The sequence below is a fragment of the Pristis pectinata genome, chromosome 5, assembly GCF_009764475.1.
Source record: "Pristis pectinata isolate sPriPec2 chromosome 5, sPriPec2.1.pri, whole genome shotgun sequence".
In the NCBI taxonomy this organism is placed as follows: Eukaryota; Metazoa; Chordata; class Chondrichthyes; order Rhinopristiformes; family Pristidae; genus Pristis; species Pristis pectinata.
Window position 1 is genome coordinate 40,947,061 of NC_067409.1, and position 14,583 is coordinate 40,961,643.

Genomic DNA, 14,583 nt, shown 5'->3' on the forward strand with positions numbered 1-14,583 from the left:
GAGATCGCATGGAATCCAGGGAGAACTGGCTAATTGGATACACAATTGGCTTGATGGTAGAAAGCAGAGGGTGATGGTGGAAGGTTGTTTCTTGGACTGGAGGCCCATGACTAGTGGTGTGCCTCAATGTTGGGCTCATTGTTGTTTGTCATCTATATCAACGATTTGGATAAGAATGTACAAGGCATGGTTAGTAAGTTTGCAGATGACACCAAAATAGGTGGTGTCGTGGACAATGAAGAAGGTTATCAAAAATTACGGCGGGGGATCTTGATCAGCTGAGTAAGTGGGCCAAGGGATGGCAAATGGAGTTTAATTTGGATAATTGCGAGATGCTGCACTTTAGAAAAGCAAATCCAGGTAAGAGTTTAATTTGGATAATTGCAATCCACATTGAAATTCAGGGCCCTGGGAAGTGTTGTAGAACAGAGGGCCCTTGGAGTACAAATACATACATAGTTACTGAAAGTGGAGTCACAGGTAAACAGGGTGGTGAAGAAAGCTTTTGGCACACTGGCCTTCATAAGTCAGGGCATTGAGTATAAGAGTTGGGAAGTCATAGTGTGGTTGTACAGGACACTGGTGAGGCCGCACTTGGAGTATTCTGTTAGTTTTGGTCCCTCTGCTATAGGAAAGATGTTACTAAACTGGAAATAGTGCAGGAAAGATATAAAAGGATGCTGCCAGGACCTGTGGGACTGAGTTAGAGGGAGAGGTTGGACTGGCTAGGATTTTATTCCTTAGAGCGTAGGAGACTGAGAGGTGATCTTATAGAGGTGTATAAAATCACGAGGGGCATAGATAAGAGTGAATGCACTCAGTGTTTTTCCCAGGGTTGGGGTATCAAGAACTAGAGGGTTTAGGTTTAAGGTGAGAGGGGAAAGATGTAGAGGAATTTGAGGGGCAACTTTTTTTTTACACAAAGGGTGGTACGTATGTGGAATGAGCTGCCAGGGGAAGTGGTTGAGGCAGGTACAATATCAACTTTTAAAAGACAGTTGGACAGGTACATGGATAGGAAAGGTTTAGAAGGCTATGGGCCAAACACTGGCAAATGGGATTAGCTTAGATGGGGCATTTTGGTCAGCATGGACCAGTTGGGCTGAAGGGCCTGCTTCCATGCTGTATGACTCTATGACTCTTTGAAAGGAATAATTAGAACTAAAAATATTTTTTCCCTGATGTGAGTTGGTATTAATCAATGAATATCATCACTGTGATTGGAATAAATACAGAAAATATCTGAAATACTGAAGAGATCAGGCAGCATCTGTGTAGAAAGAAAATGAGCTAACAACTCAGCTTGATGATTGCTGATCTGTCAGCGGCAATGTTAGAAAAGAAAAATATTTCAAGTTGCAGAGAAGGGACAAGAACTAAGAGAACAAAGGAACTGTCTATGAAAGGGTGGAGACCAACACAGACTGTGATGCATATGGTGATGGGGCTGAAGAAAGAGGGAGAAGGAGAGCGGTGCAGACATTAATCACAGCTGTTCTGCCTGGAAGAGATGTAAGTCGAAGGAGATAAGCGAGGACAGAAAAACAATACTGGAAGTGCGAGATACAGAACACAGCAGTTGCTGAAAATCTAAAAAAAGGCTGGAAATATCCAACAGGTCAGGCAGAGCTGTGGAGGGAGTAAAAGAGTGCTAATGTTACAGGTTGATGGTCTTTCATTAGAATGGGTCAATTCTGATGCAAATGGAAGCCCAGGGACATCCTTGCAGATTGAATGGAGGTGTTCCACAAAGTGGCCCCCAATCTACATTTGCGTTTTCCAGTGTAGAAGAAATTACATCTCTGATCTGTCTGATGAACAGTAAATATAGTTCCAATGTAGTGTAACCAAATTATTCAACAAATTATTTTATTATCGAAGATTACCTTTAATCAAAGTCTGAAAATCTTCATGAGAAATCTTCTTGCATTGCAAATCAATCTTCAGTGCCATAAGCAGCGTGAAGAGGTATTTGTGATCTTCGTACAGGCCCCGAACAGTGTACCTGAATACTTCATAGGTGAGATATTCGATGATATTGGCAATTCTTTTCGAGGTGACTTGTGATTTTATTGATCTCTCCATGGATATGTCAAAAATACCCAAGAACTGTCGAAGTGATGTCTGGTACATCACATTTACTAAACTCATTTCAACAATGAGGAAGTAAAGAATGCTGCCACGTGAAGCCACAGGCCGATACTCCTCACGAGCTGCATTAATCTTCACCTCTGTTTCTGCAGCTGTGCTCAGTTTGTCACTCACCTAAAAGAAAATAAAAATGTTAATAAGCTTTTGACTATCACACAAACATAAAATATCTGAAATGTGTTCCTTTTTCAGGTTAAAAGGAAAAATGTTATGTAATCTATGGATGAATGATCCAAGTTTCTATTGCACCTGTTACCTCTTTCTGGGCTTACTTCATGAGTGTAAGCCATTCTCTGCTTTTTTTCACATTCTTATCACTGCCCTTAAACCATAAGTAGTTCAGGTCAGGAGGCCATTTATAATGCCACTGCAATGCTGAAAGCAAGTCTGGAAATGGATATACAGAAACGAAAGTCCATTTATTGGTCCATCCCAAATTCTGTTCTTCCTTATTACCCACCTTCCCAGTAAGCCAGCTTCCTATAAATACCACAATAAAATAATTGGCTATGTAACTGTTACTTGGACTAACAATCCACAGACCCAAGGTCAAATCCTATAAGTGCAACTGTGAAATTTAAAATTCAGTTAAGAAGCTGAAATTTGGGAGAATAAAACAAAAACTAGTCCCAGCAAATGACAGCCACAAGATCACAAGACAAGGGAGCAGAAGTAGGCCATTCAGCCCATCGTGTCTGCTCCAAAGAAAAGGGAAAAAAGAAAAAGAAATGAGAAATGGGGGGGGGGGGACAAAAAAAAACACTATTCTGACCCCAATTTCCAACCTTATCCCCATATCCCTTGATACCTTGATACAAAAATTACTGAATTGCTGGAAAAATTCACCAGCTTCACTAAAGTCCTTCAGGGAAGGAAATCTGCCATCCTTACCTGTGTTGATGCTTAAATGCCCCCTGAAATGGCACAGCAAACCATACAGTTATACAATTTACACTACATTTAAACCAAGAAAGGATAAAAGAATAACCTGGTATTGAAATTGGACACAGCAAAGTCCTCCTCACAATCACTTGGCATCATATCCTGACAATATTGTCCTCACAGAACCATATTTTATAGCCAATGTGCCAGACTCTTTCATCACAATCCTTGGCTGTGACATGTTCCACCAGCAGTGCTGCACAATTACCAGCTCTTAGCTGATGAATCGGTGTTGTTCCATGTTGAACAATACCTGGAAGAGGCACTAACAGTAGCAAAGACACAGAATATACTCTGGGTGGAAGCCTTCAAAGTCCAACAACAAGAGTGACTGAGTAGAATGACCACTGACTGAATGGTCAAATCCCAAAAGAAATAGCTGCCAGACTGCATCGGCAGCAGATAATGTGTCAACCAGCATCACGGATAAACCATTCATTTTATGGATCTGGGCCAGCATTTATTGTTCATCCCTATTTGTTCCTGAGAAAGTGGTGATTCAATTTACTCCACATGATGTCAAGAAGTGGCTGAGGTTAGGGAACCAGACAACATCCCAGCTGTAGTACTGAAGACCTTTACTTCAAACCTAGCTGCACTTCTGGCCAAGTTGCTTCACTGCCATCTACCCAATAATGTGGAAAATTGCCCAGGTATGTTCTGTTGACAAAAAAAACATTAAATCCAATCTAGCTAATTACTGCCCAATCAGGCTATTCAAAATCAGCAAGGTATTGCAATGCATCATTGGCAGTCCTATCAAGCAGCACTTACTTACCACTAATCTGCTCATCAGTGCCAATTTGGGTTTGCCAGAACCATTTGGCTCCAGACTTCATCACAGCCTTGGTCCAAATATGGATCAAAGAGCTGAATTCCAGAAGTGAACTGAGAGTAACTGTCCCTGACATTGAGGCAGTATTTATTAAGTGTGGCAGCAAGGTGTCCTGGTAAAACACAAGGGCATCAAGGGGAAAACACTCCAGTATTTGGCAAAGGTAGATGGTAGTGGTCAGTGGAGGTCAATCGACCCAGCCCATCATTGCAGGAATTCCTTAAGGCTGTGTTCACTTGCTTCTTCAATAATCTTCATTCCATTATGAAGATGCTTACTGATTTTTGCTATTATTATATGGTATTACACAACATAAACAAAACAATAATTCTATTTTACTTTCAATCTGAATCAGTTTAGATAAAGTTTTTTTAAAATTAAAGTAGACTGGTATAACTGGATTTGAAAGAAGTTCTATGGACCAAATTAGCCAGACACAAAGTTAAGCATTTTTTTTTGCAAATTGACTTTTACCTCTTCAGCTGTTATCTTAGTGACCTGGAGCACTTCAATCAGTGATTCATCCTCCACTAGTGAGCCTTCAGTGCTCGTTAAACGATATAGCAGATTATCCTCCAACTCCTGCATTCTCCGTTTGTTGGATGTGACCTCTTCCATCAATAGCACTCTCTCTGATTCCAGTTCCTAATGTATAACCATATCAAGAAAATATAGTAGTAACAATATTCTTAGTAACGTGAGCCTAGCAAGAAGAAGGCATTGTTCCAGTCTTTTTAGTGTTTTATGACTGAACATCATTTATACATGGTTTATTGGTATATGACAGAAAATCATTTGTTCTTGGTTTATTATGAATACTTCTGGATCCCATTGCATCAATTTGGAAAATTATCGGGCACTTCCTGGTGACTGTCACCCTTATGGCTCTAATATAATTTCTGCATCAAGGGGCATGGGATGGTGACAATTCACATGTATCATTCCTTTAAGAACACAAAGTATAACTTGGACCATGTCATACATAGAACAACCATTGTTGAGCACTCCTGGGGCAACACAATCTTATTTGTGTTGTACTGAACTGAGAGGCAGACAAAGTTATAAAGTAATACAGCATGGAATCAGCCCACCACACTCACACAAACTACAGGGCACCTATCTGCATAAATCCCATCTTCCAGTACATGGCCCATAGCCTTCCATGCCTAGGCGATTCAAGTGCTCATCAAGATACTTCTTAATGGCTTTCAGTGACACTGCTTCAACCACTCTCAGGCAGTTCATTCCAGGGACTCTCCACTCTCTGGGCAAGAAAGGTTCCCCTGAGATTACTACTAAATCCCTTACCCCTTGACCTAAATCTATGTCCTCTATTTTTATCTACCTAGGATAAGGGGAAATGTTTCCTACAGCCTACCCCATCTATACCCCTCAGAACTTTATATACCTCAACATTTGATTCTGTAGATTCTGAATTTGTCCCTGGAAACAAGGGGGAGAGAAAACAGGGAACTACCAGCTTATTACCCTAACGTCAGTGATGAAGAAAATGCTAAAATCTATAATGAAACATTACAACGGAATACCATAGGAAAGAATAATAGGATTAAGCAGAGTCAACATGGATTTATGAAAGGAAGATCATGTTTGACTAATTTATTGGAGTGAAGTTGAAGCAAAGCAAATACGCATTTTCTCAATCAGAAGTTGGTTTCAAAGTTGATGCCAATGGTCTTCAATCACTGAGGAACAAAATGGAGGTCATCTGCAACATGGCAAAGCCTGAAAATATAGCATAGCTGAGGTCATCACTAAAGAAAGGTCCATATTATGCAAGATTCCTTCCAGAACTTGAAATAGGAATGGACATGGAAGAAAAGAGTAACAAAGTGTAAATGATGAATGCAAGAAAAACTAAGCAAGTGAAGCTCTCCTTATTCAGTGCAATACTAGAGGCGAGTTGAAGATGGCATGTGATGAATGAAGTTGAGGCGTAATTAATCACAGATCAAGAAATAAGCACTTGCAATAGTGTTTGAAATTAAGAAATTCCATCAGCTTTTATATGGCAGATCCTTTACCCTCAACAGATCATAAGACTCAACTGATGATATTGATCCAACTCAACAATAACTATTAAACTGGAATCAAGATACAAAGAGGGGCAATCTTCCTGTCACTACAGACTATACAATTGAAGTATTGGAGTTCCAAGCAGAATGCCACTACAGATGTTCTGTCACAGCTACTGCATGAGAAATCTGATGGTGGGAGTGAAAATAGATTTTACACACTTAATGTGGTCAATGAGGATTTCCAGTGTTTTAAATCACAGAACACCCAGAAAGACAGTGTTAATCAAGATCTATGAACAGACGTTAAAAGGATGGACCGAATTTGACCAATGTATAAATGGAGCACTGAGATTTTTCCACAAATGTCACACTTTATTGTCATGTGAGCAGGGTGCACTAACAGAGGTCATTGTGGTTATACCTACCACAGTAAGAAAACAGATTTTCGCTGAAATACGTACCAATCATGCAAGGATAGTTGATTTGAGATCAATTGCAAGTAGCTTTGTTTACTGAACTTGTTTGGACAGTGACCTCAAATAAGCATATACTGTATTTGCCAAAGATGTAGGAACCAGCCACCAGGAACTACTTTGCAGTCAGGGTCATGGTCTGTGAGACAGTTGCGAGAATACATACAGATATTTGCGGAAAAGCGAATGATAAATTCCTGGTACTTATCAATAATCATCCAAAATGGATTGAAGTGAAACACAAGTTCATGTATTACCAATGAACATACCTATAAATTTGCTGAGATGCATATATGCATGCTATGGCTTATCTCATTTCTAACAGTGGTCCCTAATTTAGAGCTATTGTGTTTCCAAACTTTAGGAAACAATGAGGGTATCTTACTCCATATCATCTGCCTTCAAGTGCAGCAACCAGAAAGTCAATCAGAACAGTTAAGGAAATTCTCAAGTTGCAAGTTTTGTATAGATACACAGCAAGAAAGATTGCTTGGACAATTTCTTGTTGAGGTATAGAACAATTCTGTACACTACTACAGGACATACACCTGCAGACCTCTTGTTGAAGAGAAGACTCAGAACACAATTGAGCTTTTTGGTTTCTATAATCAAACAGAAGCAGTTCATCCAAAAATATCCATATAACACTAATCAGAGAGAATACTAAGTCAAACAAGATTGGTAGTTTATGTTCTTAGAAATTCAATTTCACACAAAAGGGAGCTGGGACCCATCATAAAGGTCTGCAGATGAAGAGACACTAAGGTAAAATTGGTGACAAAATGTAGATTAATTATCTCAGCCAAAGATAAAGCTGGTCTGGATGGTGAACCAGTCAATTACAAAGTTGAGTCCAATTTGGGTCCAGTGCAGACTTCAGTAAATGAAGTACCAAGTCCAAGCAAGTCAGACAATGAACCTTTGACTTCAAACCCAGAACAAACATACAAAAAGCTGATTCAATGCCAAAACCTAAGATCAAGAAAACTCTCAAAATGGTTACAAAACTAAATTTATAGCTGTTGTTCATTTGAAAGAGAAATACAGTTCAAATTATGCAAAATTATAATTATGCCCTGTCTGCGCAGCTGACAGACTCTTGAAACAAGCTCTCTATTTCACCCTGCATAACAGAAGGCAGTTTCCAATGCACAGAAAAAATGCTTTAAGGATGTCCTCAAAACCTCCTCATAGAGTCATAGAGCAATACACCATGGATACAGGCCCTTCGACTTATCGTGATGCCCACCCAGCTAGTCCCAATTTCCTGCGTTCGGCCCATATCCTTCTAAGCACCGCCCCTGCACATACCTATCCAAGTGCTTCTTAAATAATACTATTGTACCTGCCTCAACCACTTCCTCTGGCAGCTCATTCCATATAAATCTTGAAAATATGTAACGTCCTCACTGACTCAAGGGAATCCCTGACCCAAGACCACTCAACCTGATAGACAAGTTTTAGGAAAAGCAAATGCAAAAGGAGGAAGGAGCGTAATACAATTCCAAGCAACCCACCCATCACCTGTCAAGCTCCATCTGCCCCTTGTCAGCAAATCATGCACCCGGACTCATTCATCGCCTTAGAACCCACTGAACTTTAGTGAAAGCAAATTAATCTTCACTCTATGAGAATTGCCTAAGAAGAAGAGAATGAAGGACAAAAGCATTGGTTGAAGGGCAGAAATGGGAAATGGTAGTTTTCCAGACTGTAAGATAATAGTGTTCCTCAGATTCCAATGGAAGAACCATTGCTATTTCTTACATGTATCAATTACTTGAATATAGGTGTGCAGGGCAAAATTTCAGATTTTGCAGACGACAATAAATTTGAGATGTAGTAGACAGAATGATGGATAACAATATACTGCAAGAGGATATGGATAGGCAGGCAGCACGAGCAAACAAGTGGCAAATGAAATTAAATACAGAAAAGTGTGAAGTGATACACAACAGGGGCATTGTATCTAGTTCTGGTCATCACAATACATAAGAAGGATGTGAAGATCCTGGAGAAAGAGAATAACAAAGATTTTCCAGAGTTGTTCAAGGAATCAGGGTTTAATAAAATACAAGCAGCACAACAGAATGTATTCTTGATGTCATTCATTTTAAACACATAATTACTGATAAAAATTGTACATGAAATCAGGAGCTGGTTTACCATTACTTCTTTCTACCATTGCTTGACTTTACCTACCTGTTTTTCGATGAGGATCACTCGACCAAGAAGTTGGTCTTCTAGTCCTCTCATTGTGACAGTAAAGTCGATAATGGCTGTTTTAGCACTGATTTCGGGTGTGTAGGCAGGATTAGCCAACTTGGTGGTAATATACAGGGTAAATCCCAACATCACATCAACCTCTTTGTCACCAACTTTCACCTAACAGGAAAGAACCATATATTTCCCCTCATTCATTTGTTTACATTGTAGGTGAATTTAAAATAAAAAACAATAAAACTATCCAAATAATTTCAGGTTAGCAGACATGGCTTTGAGTTATCTGAAATTATTTGGATAGTTTTTATAAGACTTCTGTGCTAATTTGAGGCACAATGTATTGAATTAGTTCAATTTAAATCAATAAAATATTTTAATCCATGTAATAAAAAGACATATAAGATTAATGTCAAGCTATAGTCTAAAATTTTAAAATACACGAGCTAGGTCATACAGTCTGTGCTCAGTTTCAAAGGCATTACTTCTGCAGCCACTATGAAACTTAAATTCCACCAGTGCATTTTAACTTGATAATATATAAGATATCTTTATTAGTCACATGTACATTGAAACACTCAGTGAAATACATCTTTTGTGTAGAGTGTTCAGGGGGCAGCCTGCAAGTGTCGCCACGCTTCTGGCGCCAACGTAGCATGCCCACAACTTCTTAACCTGTACGTCTTTGAAATGTGGGAGGAAACCGGAGCACCCTACCGAGTATACAATATTAATTACAGCCAGTGGATTGAGTATTCCATTCTAGCAAAAAATGCTTTTCCAGTCAAGGTTAAAAGTCATCCAATGGCCAGATTTTTTAAATCAATTAGCATTTGTTATTTGCATAGATATGATCATGATTTTAACAATATAAAAATCTCACTCTGATTAAATATTGCAATTTTTAAATGGATCCATTTTTTTCAAACATTGTCTTACTTTATAAGTTGATCCTGATTTAATAAAGTTCTTTTCCAACACATTGTCAAGAGCAGGATCCAACTCCTCGCCTATATCCTCCATTAGTAGAGGGCGCCCCAAAGAAAGGCAGTCCTCCAGATGTGTTCTGAAGTACTTATGATTTAACGATGTTATCTGCAGATACAAAGTTTTCAACTATTCAGTTAGATCGTTGCAAAACATTAGGCGAAATTAATAAAAAAATTGAAGCTTGTCCCAAAAGCAGGTAAAGAACATTCATGGATACAAGACAACGGATAAATGCATCCTCAGACACAAGAGATTCTGCAGATGCTGGAATCTGGAGCAACACACACAAAATGCTAGAGGAACTCAGCAGGTCAGGCAGCATCTCTGGAGAGAAATAAACAGTCGATGTTTCAGGTCTCTGATGAAGGATCTCGACCCAAAATGTTGACTGTTTATTTCTCTCCATAGATGCTGCCTGACCTGCTGAGTTCCTCTAGCATTTTGTGTGTGTTGGTTAAGTACATCCTGGCAGGACACCCTCTCTCAAAGCAGCTCAGCTTGTTTGAGTTTCTTCCCCCTTTTTTTTCTTTTTTTTCCTCTGGGAGTAGAGAGCGGAGTAGAGGACATGCCCAGCCTCATCTGCCAGGCACATCTTCCTACTCTGCATTTTGCAACACCTACATTCATTTGTCTATGTTCCCACCCTCTCGCTGTTACCATTCACTCATTGACCAGATTGCCTTGTTTACAACTTATCACTATGGTCGCCCTGGTTTTACCCTATCAGAGACATCCCCTTCCCCACCATTACTCCAGTTTAATGATCTGATTTTCTCTCCTTCCTAGTTCTGACAAATTGTCTTCGACGTGAAACGTTAAGTCTGTTTCTCTTCCCACAATTGCTGAATATTTCCAGCATTTTATGTTGTTATTTTAGATTTCCAGCATCTGCATTTTTTTATTTTCACTCTCTCAAAGCATGTTTTCTCATTCAATGTTTTTCTTTCTTTCTTTCTTTTTCAATCTTTTTTTATTAATTTCAAATTAATATACATAACAATAGTAATTATACACATGATATAAAGAGGTCGAGATTACAATAATAACAGTTGACGTATACAAACACCAAGAGTAAAATATGTAATCTGAACCCCCCCCCATCTCTTAATAATTGAACATGAAAAAGATTTAAAAGAAGTTTGATTATATGAGAAAAAAAACCCAAACTAAGAAAAAATAGTAACAAAACAAAATGAATGGTAATAATAAACAAAAACTACCCAAGAACTAAACAAAGGCTGGGCCGTCGTAGTTCATCGATTAAAAAAAAAATTATGTCATTAACTCCGCTCCTCTATATTCAAATAGAAAGTTATTGAGAAGGATTTGGAAAAGATCAGTTTACATCATATGAAAATGCTGAATAAATGGGCTCCAAGTTTCTTCAAAGTTAACCGAAGGATCAATAGTACCACTAATTTTTTCTAAGCTTAAACATGTTATAGTCTGGGAAAACCATTGGAATGTAGTAGCAGGTTTAGGATCTTTCCATTTAAATAGAATGGATCTTCTGGCTATTAATGTAACAAATGCAATCATACGACAAACTGAGGCAGATAAATGGCCAAAATCCATCATTGGTAACCCAAAAATTGCAGTAATAGGATGTGGATGCAAATCAATATTCAATACCACTGAAATGACATCAAAAATGTCTTTCCAATATTTTTCCAAAAGAGGGCAGGACCAAAACAGATGTGTCAGGGAAGCCATCTCCGAATTACATCTATCACAGATAGGATTTATATGGTTATAAAAGTGAGCTAGCTTATCCTTAGACATATGGGCCCTATGAACCACCTTAAGCTGTATTAGAAAGTGTCTAGCACACATTGAAGAGGTAGTAACTAATTGAAGAATTTTCTTCCATGTCTCTATAGGTAGAGGTATCTGAAGTTCTCTTTCCCATTCATTCTTAATTTTATCTGTTTTCCCTAAACGTATTTTCATAATCAAATCATAAATTATTGCTATCAAGCCCTTCTGATAAGGGTTAAAACCTAAAATTTTTTCTGTAATTTCAATTGGATGTGGTATCGGGAAAGTAGGTAGAGTAACATTTAAAAAGTTTCTCATCTGTAAATATCTAAAAAAAAATGTGATCTAGGCAAATTGTATTTATTAGACAACTGTTCAAAAGACAAAAAACAGTTATCAACAAATAGATCACAAAAACATGTTATTCCCTTCAGTTTCCTTAAAAGAAAAGTTAGATCAATTCTAGATGGTTGAAAGAAAAAAATCAGATAGAATCGGACTTGATAAGATAAATTTATTCAATCCAAAAAAATTACAAAATTGAAACCATATTTATATTGTATGTTTAGTTATTGGATTAATCATTTGTTTATTCAATTCAGTAAGTGCAAAGGGGAGCAAGGCCCCTAAGATAGAAGCCAATGAAAACCCTTGCACTAACTCATGCTCGAGATACACCCATCATGGACATTGAATTACATCTAAATCTTGTGTCCAAAAAATTAAATTTCTAATATTAATTGCCCAATAGTAAAATCTAAAATTAGGCAAAGCCATACCACCATCCTTTTTTAATTTCTGTAAATATTTCTTACTTAACCTTGGGTTTTTATTCTGCTATATATATGAACAAATTTTAGAATCAATAATATCAAAAAAGGATTTAGAGATAAAGGTTAGGTAAAATAGTCAGCTTAACAGCATTGATTCGACCAATCAGTGATAAGGACAATGGGGACCATTTAGTAAACAATTGTTTAACATGATCAATTAAGGGTAAAAAGTTTAAATGAGTCTTTAAATAAGTCCTTATACTCCTTGGTAATTTTAACACCTAAATAAGTAAAATAGTCAGTCACTAATCTAAATGGTAATTGCCCATAGATTGGAACTTGCATTCTTAATAGGAAAAGCTCACTTTTATTAAGATTTAGTTTATAACCAGAAAAACCACTAAATTGAGCAAGCAATGATAATGCTGCAGGGATGGATTCCTCGGGGTTAAGGATATAAAGTAACAGGTCATCTGCATATAGTGATACCTTATGCGTCCCATCTCCACGACTAATACCAGATATGTTAGAAGAGTCACAAAAAGCAATTGCCAAAGGTTCCAAGGCAATATCAAATAGTAAAGGACTTAAGGGGCAGCCCTGTCTAGTACCTCGGTAAAGCCTGAAAAAGGGAGATCTCTGATTATTGGTAAGTACAGAAGCCAAAAGTGTATGATATATCAATTTGATTGCGGATATAAAATTTTGACCAAAATTAAATTTCTCAAGCGTGTTAAATAAATAATCCCATTCAACCCTATCAAACACCTTCTCGGCATCAAGCGAAATAAGACATTCTGGAATTTTAGATGAAGGGGTATAAGCAATATTCATTAATCTCCTAATATTAAACTGCAAATACCAATTTTTAATAAATCCTGTCTGATCATCAGAAATAATTTGTGGAAGTACATTTTCCAATCTAGTAGCCAATATTTTGGAAAAGATCTTAGAGTCCACATTCAATAAGGAGATAGGTCTGTATGATGCACATTCAGAAGGATCTTTATCATTTTTAGGAATTAAAGAAGTAGATGCTTCATAAAAGGATTGTGGTAATTTACCTACAAGTAGGGCATCTTTAAAAATTTTACATAACCAGGGAGAAAGAAGATCCGAAAAAGATTTTAAAAATTCTACTGTAAACCCATCAAGACCTGGTGCTTTACCAGAATTCATCGAAGAGATTGCTTTCTTTATTTCTTCCTCCAAAATGGATGCATCTAATGTTAAACGTTCGTTAAGTGATTAATTTCAGGACTAGTTCAATTTCCTTAAATATTCGTACATTAAGGTGGAATCTTCATGGAAATTCTGATTGGTATAAAGAGGTATAAAATTCTTGAAAAAGATTATTAATTTGGTCATGGTCAACCTCAAATTACCATCTCATTTACGAACTTTAATAATCTGATGTTTAGCCAAAGCAGCTTTCAGTTAGTTGGCCAATAATTTACCAGATTTATCACCGTGTATATAAAACTGACTCTTGGTTTTGAGTAATTGATTTTCAATTGGGGATCTTAATAATAAATTGTGTTGCAATTGAAGTTCAATTCTCTTTTTATAAAGCTCCAAATTAGGAGCAACAGAGTATTTTTTATCAATTTCTTTAATCTCATCAACCAATTTACGTATTTCATGATTAGTTTGTTTTTTCAATCCAGCAGAATATGAAATAATTTGACCACGGATATATGCTTTAAAGGTATCCCATAGTATCCCATCGGAAATTTCTTCTGTAGAGTTAGTTAAAAAGAAAAAGGCAATTTGTTCTTTAATAAAATTAATAAAGTTTAAATCCTGAAGCAGAGAAGAATTGAACCACCATTGCTTGGCACCAAAAATTATGTCCATTAGCTTAACTGATAGTTTCAAGGGCGCATGATCGGAAATGGCGATTGCATCATACTTACAACCAATGACAGATGGAGCTAATCGAGAGTCAATAAAGAAATAATCAATTCTAGAGTAATTATGGTAAACATGAGAAAAGAATGAAAACTTTTTATCGTTAGGATGCAAAAACCTCCAAACTTCTAAAATTCCAGAATCAACTAAAATGGAATTGATAAAGATAGTGGATTTGTTTGGAAGTACCTGATTGGATGCAGACCTATCCATCAAAGGGTTCAAACAACAGCTGAAATCTCCACCCATAATCAACATATATTCATTTAAGTTAGGAAGAGATGCAAATAAATGTTTAAAGAACTCGGGGTCATCGACATTAGGTGCATAAACATTAACCATTACAACTTTTTTTAATGAAGTTAACAAGTAATTAATAAAACTCGACAGTTCGGGTCTGAAATTGTTTCGTAATGAACAAATGATATCGAGGAGTCTATAAAAATAGAGACTCATTTCACCTTGGCTTATGAATTAGAGTTGTTGACCTCCACAAA

The 14,583-nt window shown here is 37.2% G+C and overlaps 1 protein-coding gene across 1 annotated transcript in view; it reads right to left on the reverse strand.

Moving 5' to 3' along the window:
• dnah5l (dynein, axonemal, heavy chain 5 like) overlaps positions 1-14,583 on the reverse strand; it is a 233,743-nt gene that overhangs the window by 71,353 nt on the left and 147,807 nt on the right. The window contains exons 60-62 of the mRNA XM_052015789.1: positions 8,637-8,819; positions 4,403-4,573; positions 1,887-2,265 (exon numbers count right to left, since the gene is read on the reverse strand). Of these exons, the coding sequence (XP_051871749.1) occupies positions 1,887-2,265; positions 4,403-4,573; positions 8,637-8,819 (733 nt within the window). The remainder of the gene's footprint in view (positions 1-1,886; positions 2,266-4,402; positions 4,574-8,636; positions 8,820-14,583) is intronic.